The following is a 12,674-nucleotide window of genomic DNA, read 5'->3' as shown; positions in this document are numbered from 1 at the left end:
TTGGGAGTGAGTGGTTGTCGCTGACTAGCCTATCATGGGGGGTATTGCAGACTTTTTGACTGCTTTCACTTTCTGGTGACAAAGATATAGATGGAACTTGGGGACGTGCACTTGTCATTCCAAGACTGGTAATAGTAATTCTCTATCCATATGTGTGGGAGCACACGTGTGCAGGCGGGAGTGTATGAGGTCTTTGTGATGATACAGATACCCACATCAGCCACTGGGGCTAAGTTAGGGTTTACGTATTATAATTCTGACTGTTTGTAGTTATATGATGATGCTACGGGGGGGGGGGATAAGTTAAGGTCTAGTTTTGAAACACAGATGGCCACACAGGAGGTAGAGTAGTGGGGAGGGGATGTGAAGCCATCCCCTTAGGCAGTTGTAATGAGGGCACTACCTTCCCTTTCAGGACACATAGATGGTTGCTGTAGACAAAGTTACAGACTCCTTCATAATTGCCTGCATGGTGGTTGTTACTCTAACCCTGTTGACAGCCTTATTGAATGTAGAATATTGGGGACTGGGAATTGGGAGTGTGTAGCCGTGGAGTTGATGGTCAGCAAGCAGGGAGAAAAGTATAGAAAAAAAATTATTCATTTACGCTGTGCAAGGAGTGAGGATTAAGTTAGGTATATGCATATGTTACTGTGCTGAAGAATGGATCCAAAAGCTATAAATTTTAGGGAGTTGTATGATTTGTTGAGTAATGGCAGGACAAATATTCATCTTAAAGCTGCCTGCCACAAATATGTGTTTGCTCTTTTGGTCAGATTTCCTGTGCTTTCAGATTTTCCTAGAATGGGGCTGAACTCTTTCCCTTGCTTGTGACCTTGGTGTGATGTACAACCAAAAGGGAGAGCAGCTCTCATGCACTTTTCAGTTCTTTTTTGCTGCAGAAAGCAGTCCGTGATCGGTATGTCTGCCATTTCTCTTCCAGCTGTCTCCTAAAAAAACACTAAATACCCATTTGGAAACATAATTTGACTTGTCTAATTGTTGTTGTATTGTAATTGTTACTGTTATTCATATTTGTAATGCAACTAACTTTTCTATGTTCCATGACATCCCCATGAAAAAAAATCAACAATTGTTCCTGCGTGGATGTCTGTCATGGCACCTCCTAGTTAACTCCTGGACATATCTGTTGTATTTATTCATTCATTTATTTGCATCTGTTAACCTGGTGAGTGAACTGGTCTGAGGACCCTTTTCTGTCATGACTTGAGCCACAAGACATTCGCAAACTTACAGGTTGAACATATAATCAGATATTTATTGTAGGTAGATGTTTTTCTTGCCTCAGTATTTAAGCACTATAAAGAGAAGATTAGACTGTATCTTATTCTGATTCTGATGTAGATGATTCCTACCCCTTCGGCTTTCCTCCTGAGGGATTTTTCAGAATTTTCAGAGACTCTTCATTCCATGAGGGGGTCAAGATTACCTCTCAAGACATGTGCTTTCTGGGGTGAGACTGAATACAGCAAATTCTAACGACAGATGCCTCAGACATAGCTTGGGGAGCTCATCTGAATGGAAGTGGATACAAGACAACAGTGGCCTGCCAGCACTACAGCATCAATATGAAGGAGATGAATAGCAGTCCAGTTTGCATTAATGGCTTGCTTTCAAGGGAGTTTCTTCCAGGGCAGGTGTTGATTCTAACACAACTGTCATGTGGTACATCAAACACAACAACAAACACATACACACATTCTTATCCGGGCAACAGCTTGCAACTAAATCTTCAGGCAAGGTTTCTGCCGGAGCACAGAACCTCTTAAAGATGTGTAGCAGGCAAATCATGGATCCCCCATGAGTGAAACTGGATCTTCATGTATTTGGAGAATTGACAGTGTCATGGGAACTCCAGACATAGATCTGTTCGCTTCTCCACACCACTAAACCAAGCCAAGGTTTGCGAAAATTTTCAAGGTTTCATCACACAGCTTGAAAGTGGATGCTTCTTTCTTTCAGTTGGAAAAATCTTCATGTGTATGCCTTTCTCCTCTCCTCCTCCTCCCTACCTCTCAGACAAGACAAGCAAAGGAAGATTAGGATAATTTAGATTGGCCTCCAGATTGGCCTTACCATTACTGAGACTGAGGAGTCTGGAAGACTGCTTTTGTTTGCATTACTTTCTGCAAGAATGCGTTATTATTTAAAGCAGGACTAAGGATTTTGGCAGTCTCAGCAGTGTTGTTTGTTTTTTTTTTGTTTGCTCAGCAAGCTCAAGTAAAAAAAAAAACTTTCTATTTGTTTTTATTTTTTTTTGCATGTGCATTTTTTGTCATATCATGGCAGTGGAGATTCCAGCTGGGATTGATTCTCATTCCTACCGGGCCTCATGGCACTCAACAGCATTTCTAAGGGGTGGCATTTAAGGATATTTTGGGAGGCAATTACTTGGCTTCAACTCATGTAGCATTACCACCTTCTTCCCCTCTGTGTTTAGGGGGTTGTGTGTGTGGGTTGTGTACTACTAAATTTGTATATATTGTACTTTATTGTAGGTAGTTTGCAGTAGGCAGTACAATTCATGGTGACATATGGAGTAGAATTTAAATAGTCATAATGAAATAAAATATAACATTTTGTAAATTTTCTTACACCGGTGTTCTGAGCCTGGAGTTGGGCAGTGAGAAAAACTGGATATGTCTTGCATAAGCAGAGTTTGACAGTATCACTAAGTAAAATTAAGGCCAGATTAGTTGAATTTATGCAACCACCCCACCCCTAAAAAAAAAACAAAAAAAACTCTCAACTCTTTGAAGCAGCTCCATTTTGGAAATCATGCTGCTGCGTTTGAAGCAAGATTAGAGACTTTGGAGAGCAGATTGAGAGAGTCAGAGGGATTGGTCATGGCAAAAATAAATAAATAAATAAATAAGAGCGACTGGCATCCCTGAGAAATTGTAAGGATTGAAGTGCCGTAAGGTCATTGCTGTCCATAAGTGATGTGGCATAGTTGAACTGAAAAGTGTGATGGCTGTTAAACAGCTGTACATTTAGTTAAGCAGCTGAGAGGACTCATTGAGAGTTTCCTTTGGGTGAGCCACACACCAACAGATACTCACCATAAATAATGATCTGCTTTGAGGCTTATGTTCAGATGGAACAAATTATATCCTATGTATTGAAGCCTGTGAATATATTTCATGTAGGGGCACCCGAGTCTTAATGGACAAGACCAGTTAATGGTCAGTTTGCCAAATGTAAGGGCATCATATTTAAGGTGCTGTACCCTGCTTTCTTCCAAATCTTTTACCAATCAGGAGTATGAACATTTTTAGATGGGCCGGAAGCACCGGATGCAGCCAAAAAGGGATTGACTTCTAAATGAATAATTCCTCCTGAGGTATTAAAACAAAGTTGGAATAAGGAGATTGAGTATTTAGCAAAAGAAACAGTGACTCCATAGTCATTTTCACTGTTTTGAAACAAAATGAGCATGAGAGGAGGAGTGGCTGTTTCAACTAAATCATTTAGAAGATTGGAAACTCCTTGTGGCCTAGTAACCCTAACTGGGTGATTTAGTGCATTCTTGTCTGGTAAGATGTTAAATTCTGTTAAAAGATCTAAATTATGCTTCATCAGAAACTTTTGTGATGATTCACTTGGCATTATGAAAGGTGGAGATGAACTTAACATCTGACTTTTGTATACCTTAATGCTAAACTATCAGCATATTGCTGGAAGCAAATTGATGTTTGCTCCCAGCAATATGCAGTGTATCAGCTAGCATATTGCTAGGAACAAACATCAATTTGCTTCCTTTTTGTTGCTTTCTATAGTGCTTTAGCAGCTGTGGCTTCCTTAAGATTTGTCTGGCTAAGAACAGAATACTGTCTGGAGTATGTCAAAGCTTAACTGCTGGATGCTCCTCTCAGTACAGGTTCAACTTTGGTAAGCTAACCCAAAATATTAACGGGCCTAGATAAAAAATTCAAAAGTGTGATGGCTGTTAAACAGATGTACAGATAATTTGCTCCTCATTGTTCATGAAACATCCTTACCTGCAGGAGACCATTTTCAAGACAATATCAGACAAAGATTCTGCAGGCAAAAGCAAGCTTATTTATCATCTTCTGCTCCCTTTCCACCAGTAACAGAAAGAAACCTGTAGACCTTAGACCTATTGTATTGCCCATTTTCAAGACTGATATGTCAGCCATCTCTTTGAAGCCAGTCACGCTTGCTGTTTAGCTGGTTTACACATTTTTGCTGTATCAGCCTTTACTCCTGATTCTATCAAATGGTAGCTAAGCTTTCAGTTAGAGGTTTATCTAAAGGGAATTTCGCATTTTGGACCTCCAAGAAGAATAATGTCACCTTCCTGGGGCTTACACTTTTTAATGTTGAAAAAGTTAATTTTGGATCCCTGTGAAACAGTAAATGCAGCAAACCTTAAGCGCCTTCCTTTCACTTATTGTGGTGTTTATTTTAGCAAGAAGTGTCTCTGAAAGTACTGCGGTGGTGGTGCTACTGTAGCGCTGTTGCCTCACAGTAAGACGTTGTCCTGTTCGATTCTCAGCTAGAGCGTGTTCTGTCTGGAGACATGCGTGAATGGGCGTACCTTCGATGAAGGTTGTGCGTCAGGGCTGGCAACTCGGCACGTAAAACTCTACTGCCAATCATTAGCGGACCGGACTTCCGCTGTGGCGACCCATAACCGGGAAAAGCCGAAAGACACAACAAGTGTCTCTGAAAGTGTCAGTACCCTTACACAGTGTTCTCTAATGAAAGGGCGTTGCTAAAAAAAAAAAAATATTCATTTTTATGCCAAAGGTGTTTCCTTGATCTGTTCAATTCATGTGCAGGGGTTTTACAGTAACTACCAGAAGGCTGAAAAACATTTACTGCACATGCTAGATACTCTCATCCGTTAAAATACTGTACTTGAATCATGCCTCTCAGCCATACTGTATTTTGCAGGAAGTACCGATTTTCAACTGTCATCCTAACACCATCACAAGGTGGCAAGGAGAATGGGGCATGAGTCAGTGAGAGAGATGAGAGACCAAAGCTGTTTCTATTATTGGCTTAGGGTGTCACAGGTGGCAGACTGGCAACGTAAGCAGACTGAAAGTAAAGAAGTATTATAATTGCGCTTCTGGGGAACAAGCCTTTTTTAATTAAAGCTTTTACTTTACTATTTAATAGCATTTTATGAGTGTGCCACTGCCAGCCAGTCTATAGATGGTAAGCAGTGAGTAAGTTTGAGTGCGTTTGTAGCTTTGTGGACATATAGCTGCACTCCACAAAAAATGTACACACTAGGTACTTTATTCATGAAGTGTACTTTCAGTCCCCATCAGATAGCTGAAGTGCATGCTATTCTGGTTTGGCTGAGGAGTGATTGCTCATGGTTGTACTCCTAAGTGTGTGTGGATATCAGATTAAGTCCCTTCTCAGTTTTTAAGTCTGCAGTGATGTATCACCCGTTTACCATTGACTGCATGCTGTACATTCCCTCACCTTTGTGTCTTGAAGTCAAACTCATTCATTGTGCCTTCAATCTCAGTAAATTTCTTTCAGCTGTCCTCTGCCTTTCTGTTTGCATGTTTTTCACTCCCTTGTATGCTGTACTTGTACATCTTTACCCAGTAATATGGGAGGCTGTATTTTCACATTTCCCGTGTAACATGTGGAGTTTGTCTTCTAGCCATGTATTTTCTTTCTGATTTCTGTCTCAACAACCATTCTACATTTATGGCACTGCATGTAGACTGGTTATTTTCATTATAATGCTTCTTGTTCTGCTGTGCTTAGTTATATATATTTTCTTGCTAATTAAATATTTTCTTCCTGGATTTACGACTGCATTCTGCAATCTCCTTCTTCAGACTCTAGTAGAACTGAGCTGCTACAAAGCTGTACAATGCATTTCCTGACAAAAATAATCCTCTCAAGTGGGAAAATGTGTATACTTGAACTTAATTATATGTGTGGTGGGTGTATGTACTCCGAAGTATGTACTGCCATAACTTACCACAACGTGGACACTCTGAACATAATAGGCACAGAAATGTTGACAGCAACCTGTATATACTCCATGGCACCACCTTGGAGCATGCAAACAAAAAAACATGCTTTTTTACATGGGGAAAGCCCCCACACACACACACACACACAGCCCTAAAAATTCCCTGGTAATTATATATACCAGCTGTGAGATTGCACAATAACTGGAAATGAGCACGTTATCCAACCCTATTATTACTGCAGTCTTGCACAATTGTTGACCGTCTGTTTTGTCAAACAGTGCGTCAACAAAACAGCTGTTGACAGTAATGAACTTCTGAAATAGGTGCTTCCACGAATATATGTACATGTATAATGTGTGTATGCAAATTTAGATCTGTCTATAAAATGTCTGCAACCCTGTACTATACATGTATATCAGCATGCATATTTAGGTGTGCTCTTGTGCTTATAAAGCACTCACAGCTACACATGCATGCTTGTGTGCATGGCTTTTGTCTTGTGAGAATGGCTTATGGATATAAAACTGGAAAACAGGATGAGCACTGAGGATATGAATCATCCATTTCCATCTCAAAACTTAGCCTGCATTCTGTCCTTCTGATTTGTATATTGCTCCCATAGTATTTGGCAGCTCAGTGCTGCAAGTAATTTATTTTTCATTCCTTTGCATTTTGTCCGTATAGAAAGCACATTTCCATAATAAATGTGGCCTTACTTTAGTCCTTATTGTTAAAAATACAAAAATGTTTAAATTGCTTATATTTTATGTAATTTTCAAAATTGTGTCCCTTTGGGATGGAGGTACTGCAGATATATGGTTGTGTGACTTTCTTCACCTTAATGATAGTCTGATATGGGAAAAAACTTTTGATTTTATGCTTAGCTGAATATTTTACATATTTTGCTTGTATATCCTTTCATTCTTTTTACTCAAATGCTGTTTTTTTTTTACTTTCACCATCTTTCATGTCTTTGTGGCAGTAGTTATACAGTTGCTATAGCTGAGTAACCAATTGTATAAGAATATATTGATGAAGTCATGGGCTGGTAAATGTGTGTGTCTGTGTATGCAGTGGGTTTGTAATGGGTTGACTATATGCTGCTGACTGCAGTGACCTGAAATAAATTGCTGCATTGACTACATGCTTCTGACAGCAGTAACCTGAAATAAATTGTTGTGGCCAGTAGTTTTATATTTTTCAGTTTTTGCTCACAGTCAGATATATGAGGTATAAACAGTCAACAAAGAGGATATAATTGCTGGATGACAGGGCTGTCTGTGAATGAAAGTGACTGACCCTCCTGCCATTTGCTCGTGTTAAACAGTCATTGTTCTACCTTTGCAGGACAAATTTGTGTATGTCAGAAACAAATTGGCATATTTTACTGTGGCTACTGTTTGTGTGAAACAGAGTTGAAATTCATAATAGTTCCATTACTTTTTAATCACAGTCAGACACATCAAACAAAGTGGCTATAATTCCTGGGTATGAGTGTTTTTCTGTGGGTGAACATGACTGATCTTGCTATCATTTGCTTATGTTAAATATTTATTATTCTGGCCTTGCAGGACTAATGTGTATCTGTGTGAAGTAAACTGGAATACTTTAAAGTGGCTGCTGTTTGTGTAAAACAGAGTTGAGATACATTAGTGTGGCACATCACTATCATTAAGCTTCAAATGCTGAAAACATAAACATGCTACTTACTATGTATGTGCACTTTGTGTAACAGCGTTTTCCCAGTTTCTATGTAAGCTGAAACTTGGTAGATGGTGGCTGTTCGCTGTCCCAGCTGCATTTGCGTAATATGGCATTTCTTTTTAATTCCGTGGTACTTGTTTCATCTCTTTGGTTGTCCTGTTACTTCTGCAAGCAGTAGTCTCATTAACATTGTTTTTGTTTTGCTTTTGTTGTCTAATGCTGGTGATATCTGAACATTTAGACTACAGATTTTGTTGACAGTATATTTTAAATCTTGTGTTTCTGAGTGATAGCCTACAGTCCTTCTGTAAGGAAAAGGAACGGTATTAACTTAAGCTAAATGTTTTCTAAGTAGATGCCCATATTTTTGGCAGGCTTTGCCTACTTTTCAGGTACGTTTACTAAGATTTTCAATGTCTGGCATTTGAGAATTGACTCCTTCATGTCTGGAAAACTTTTTTCTTTTTTTGTGATCCCGTTATGTCAATATAGTCACTATAGAAATAAAGCTACCCTCTATCCATCTCCCTTTATTTTTTATACTTTGAATAGCCTATCACTTAACAGTGCAGACAGTACACTGTTATTGTATATAATTATGATATGGCTCACTTCTTGTTTGTGCATTTGTGTTTGCTGTATACTTTGTGCACTACAAGCACATTTCCCCATGAAGGTTTCTTATCTTGCAGAAGTGACGCATGTTTATGCCAGAGACTCTTGCATTGAAGCCTTATGAGCATATGCCAGTATTAGTCTAAGACCTGTGTTAGCATTTGCACAGGAACATAATAGACTAGGGCAGTTTCAGTGATGGTTAACCCCACATTTTGCAGTGATCTCTCTTTGAAGAGCTGTTATTATGGTGAGTACTTTACACAACTTGCTTGTTTGCACGTTTGTTGGCTACTCTTGGTATTAACACTTAATTACAGCATAACAGCCAAGTGTAGGATAGCCTTATATGCACACTTTTGCCTTTTGCACAAAAGGTCCATTAAGAATGATTGCACTTTACATTTCTGTACCAGATGAGCTGCTAAATGGGCATGTCCTTAGTCTTCTAAAATACCTTTTGTAGACTAGTTAGGAAGGCATGAACATGCATGATTTTTAAGGCCATGCACGGTGTATTCTTGATTTTTGATTTTATTTTTGAGTTTGTATGTTTATAACCTGTTGAACAGAGGCATGATCCCACTGGAAGCACATATGTAAGTAAATAACATTTTCTCCTTTGACTTAAACAGGGAGAGGTTATTTGGCATTAATAAACATGTTCAGCAGATGGTGCACAGTCAGTCACCAGCAGGACTTTCTTGGCCACATCTTGTGGCTGACGTTGACTTGACACTAAACTTCAGTGCAACTGCACTTTGGAACAGAACGGTGAGGATACTTAACATATGTTTTTCTGTGCTAAAATTGTATTTACATTCTATAAACTCGAGATTTAATTATGTCAGATTTAAATATTCATAGTTAACAAAAAGCTGCATGAGATGAATGCATGAGGTCTTAATAAAATGCAAGAATTTTTTAAATTTTAAAGCCCCAAATACTAGTGGTGTTTCAAATTTTAGCAAGCTCACCTGTTAAGAAGATCAAGGTAAGATTATCAGTTCACAGTCTGTGTTTCCACATCCACTGTTACCAGTGTTGGCAGTCACAGTATAGTTTCCTCTTTCATGAAGTGTGTACAGTTATGACAGTGTAATGGAACCATTGAGTATATTAACGTAAACTTCATTTAGGGTTTTGTTTTATTGACTTTGAGCTATATGTGACTTATGAAATACATGTCGGTTATGTGAAACTTTGTGTTATAGCCTTATTTTATGACATTGTTTGGCTTTTTCCAGGTGAAGTATTTTACACTGAAGAACCCTTCTGACCGTCCAGTTTCAGTACAACTTCTACCTCTTTCTCAGTACCCAGAACCCCTAGCTGTGGTGAATCTGCTTAGCAAGTGGTAAGCATTCTTTTTTTTTCTTTTTTTTAAATTTTGCTTAGTTATTAGTTTTAGAAATGTGTGCCATATTCCATATTTGTAAAGGTTTTAACTTGTTAGCTTTAAAGTCTGTTAAATGCTGCTTGGAAGTGTGACTGTTTTGAACCTTGCAGGTGACCTGTTTTCATGAACCAGATGAAATATAGAATTCAGGCTAGGATGAGTAGTTGATTAACACCTATCCTGTCCTAAGCAAGAAATGTATGCCATTCTGCTGTTGGTACTTCGTTGTGGAGGACTGAATGCAGTATACATACCTTTAGGCTTGCAGCCATCATGGGTGTATGTAAATATGGTGGTCCTGTGGTAAAGACATAGGAAAGTTGACATTAGTAATGTGCAGTATTCTGGCTGGATATTCTTAATTTACCCTTTCACTCCTCCAGATGGTCATTCCATAATAGTTTGTTGGACGGAGGAGCTTGGGGTTGCTGTTCATTCCCCCACTCTCTCTTTGTGATTGGAGCTTGCAGACCATATTAGTTTGGTGGGAACTGATCCTTACGCTGTGTTGCCCTACTTTATGGTGGGTTTCATAGAATAAAGCTGCTTTTGTGACTAGGAGTTGTTGTTGTCTTTCGGCTTTTCCCAGTTAGGGGGTCGCCACAGCGGAACTCCAGTCCGCTAATGATTGGCAGTAGATTTTCACGGTGCCGAGTTGCCAGCTCGACTCCCACCCTTCAACGAAGGCACGCCCATTCATGCATGTCTTTCGGAACGCCACTCGACCTGCGGGGAGGACATGCGCACTCCACACAGAAGGCAATCCCCACACACTAGCTGAGAATCGAACGGGAGAACCTCTTGATGTGAGGCAACAACGGTACCGCTGCACCACCTCGGATTTTGTGACTTAGGAGTAAAATGCTAATTTCTTTTAAATAAAGGGGCAAATACGCTGATTTTCATTTGAAGTTTAGATTAGCATTGTTTTACTGTAGATACCTTGGTCGTAACTCTTGACAGTGAAATACACATGTACATGTAGTGCCTGTCTGTTACTCTTGGGAGACTTAAAATTGTAAAAATTAACATTTTATTAAGACTTCATGCATTCATCTGATGCAGACTTTTGTTAACTATGAACATTTAAATCTGACACAATTAAATCTTGAGTTTATGGAGTGTAAAGAAAATTAGTTAAAACACATGAGGATGGGGTTATGCTTGATTTGCCTTTAAATGTTGCATTTCACATCAGAAAAGACATTTTATTGCTGAGTTTCTCTAAGACTCTTGAGGTACTTTTGATGGTAAGCAAAAGTGTGAGAATGTAAATGTCTTTTATTCCTTAAGTTTGTTATAGGTAAGATACTATTTATTTTCTGTGCTTGTTACACTTACCAGGGTACATAGTTATAACACACAAAACAGAGGCATTGTGAATCACTATCTTCAACAGAGATGCTAGGTACAATAAATTCCATGGTGTAGTATGGAAATTTTGGGTTCATTGCATAATAGTAGCAATACATAATCTCTTTCGTATGTTCAACATTCCATTTTATTGTCTGCATGCCTTTTGCTAGGGCTAGCAGTTTTTGTTCTACAGTGAGGTGGGGTCATCCTTGTCCTTAGCAGGGTCTAGCCCTGTGGTAGGAATGTTTCCATGCTTTGGGGATTCTATACTTCATTTTTCCCCAGTCTTGGCACCAGTGCATACACCAGGAGTGGGCACTTCTTTATGCTGGGAACTGTGCACCCAGTCTTCTTTTTATTTTTTGACATACCTTTCTTCATGATATGTAAAATACAGTCTGTGTGTCAGTGTTGTCTTGGTGAGATTTTGTAAAAACAGGTCCACCACATGAAGATACTTACCAAGATGTGAGGGTGAATTCGGTTCCAGCAGTACTACTATCCATTTCTGGTTGATTCCATCTTTCCATTCAGACCCTGATGTATTAAACAGATATAAAAGAAGAGCTGACTATTTGGGATTGCCATATTTAATACTATATAGCTCTTTGTTCATCTTGCAGTACTTCAATGCTTATTCCCCTGCTTTGCCCTGTCTCAATGGGAGAAAAACAGAAGGGCAAATGAGATGCTAATCTGCAAGATAATCCATCCCATTGATATTACTACTTCAGATATCCCTCCCTTCAAAGATATATAGTATCTAATTCCTGTTAGCGTGCCTGTATTTCTTTTACTTTCTGTATAGATAGGTAGTATAAAAGTTTGGGAAGGTTGTGTTGTTGTAAGCTTTCTTGCATAAATTTTATTTTTACAGGAAAGTCATCAGGTTTGTATTTTAGGTAGAAGAATGAGGAATTGTGGTATTGAAAGATCCTGTTAGCCCAGATGTATGAAATGCCATCAGAAGCCACGGGCAGGTGCTGTTGTGAATAGGGATGTTGAGATGTTGCAATGCTAAATGCACAGAACGGATGCCCCATTTGTCTTAGTTTATATGCCAACTGGCTCATTGACAGAATGCATATAGTCAGAGTTGGGGATTCCACCTCTACCAGCAGAACAGCTACCAGTGGTGTACCACAAGGATCTATGCTGGGCCCCCTACTATTTGGAATCTATTTCTCAGAAGTCCAAGTGAAAATAGATGGCCTGCGGCTTACCAAGTTCACCAGTGACTACAAACTGGGTGCAATCACGGAGTCCCTTAACAATCTTGAGATATTAGAAAAAGGGCTTACACAGACAAATGATTGTTGCCAAAGAGGCAGACTTAAACTAAACACAAAAAAAATGCGATCTGATTTTGTCCAACTCATTCCATTAACCTGAGAGACTCTGTTCCAGTGCTCAGAAACAACTGGCCACCTTCTCACAGCTTTTGAGGTGCCAAACTTCAGCTCCTCCTACCTACCCACAGTGCCTTGCCCCCCCCTACGCTACCTCAGATCTTGTTTAGCACAGTTGGTGTTCAGCAGCGACTTCTGCCTGAGCTTCTCCTTACAGCATTTTCTGGTGAGTTTTCTCTGATTTTTGCCTGTCTTCTG

General features: G+C 39.3%; 1 protein-coding gene across 1 annotated transcript in view; it reads left to right on the top strand.

Moving 5' to 3' along the window:
* Positions 1 to 12,674, top strand: part of TMEM131L (transmembrane 131 like) — a gene marked incomplete in the record, with an annotated part of 1,995,267 nt that overhangs the window by 1,105,726 nt on the left and 876,867 nt on the right. The window contains 2 exon segments of the mRNA XM_044062407.1: positions 8,948 to 9,086; positions 9,560 to 9,669. Of these exon segments, the coding sequence (XP_043918342.1) occupies positions 8,948 to 9,086; positions 9,560 to 9,669 (249 nt within the window).

This window comes from Protopterus annectens, chromosome 2.part1 (assembly GCF_019279795.1).
Source record: "Protopterus annectens isolate FY-2018-M chromosome 2.part1, PAN1.0, whole genome shotgun sequence".
NCBI lineage: Eukaryota > Metazoa > Chordata > Ceratodontiformes > Protopteridae > Protopterus > Protopterus annectens.
This window is presented reverse-complemented; position numbering and strand designations above follow the sequence as displayed.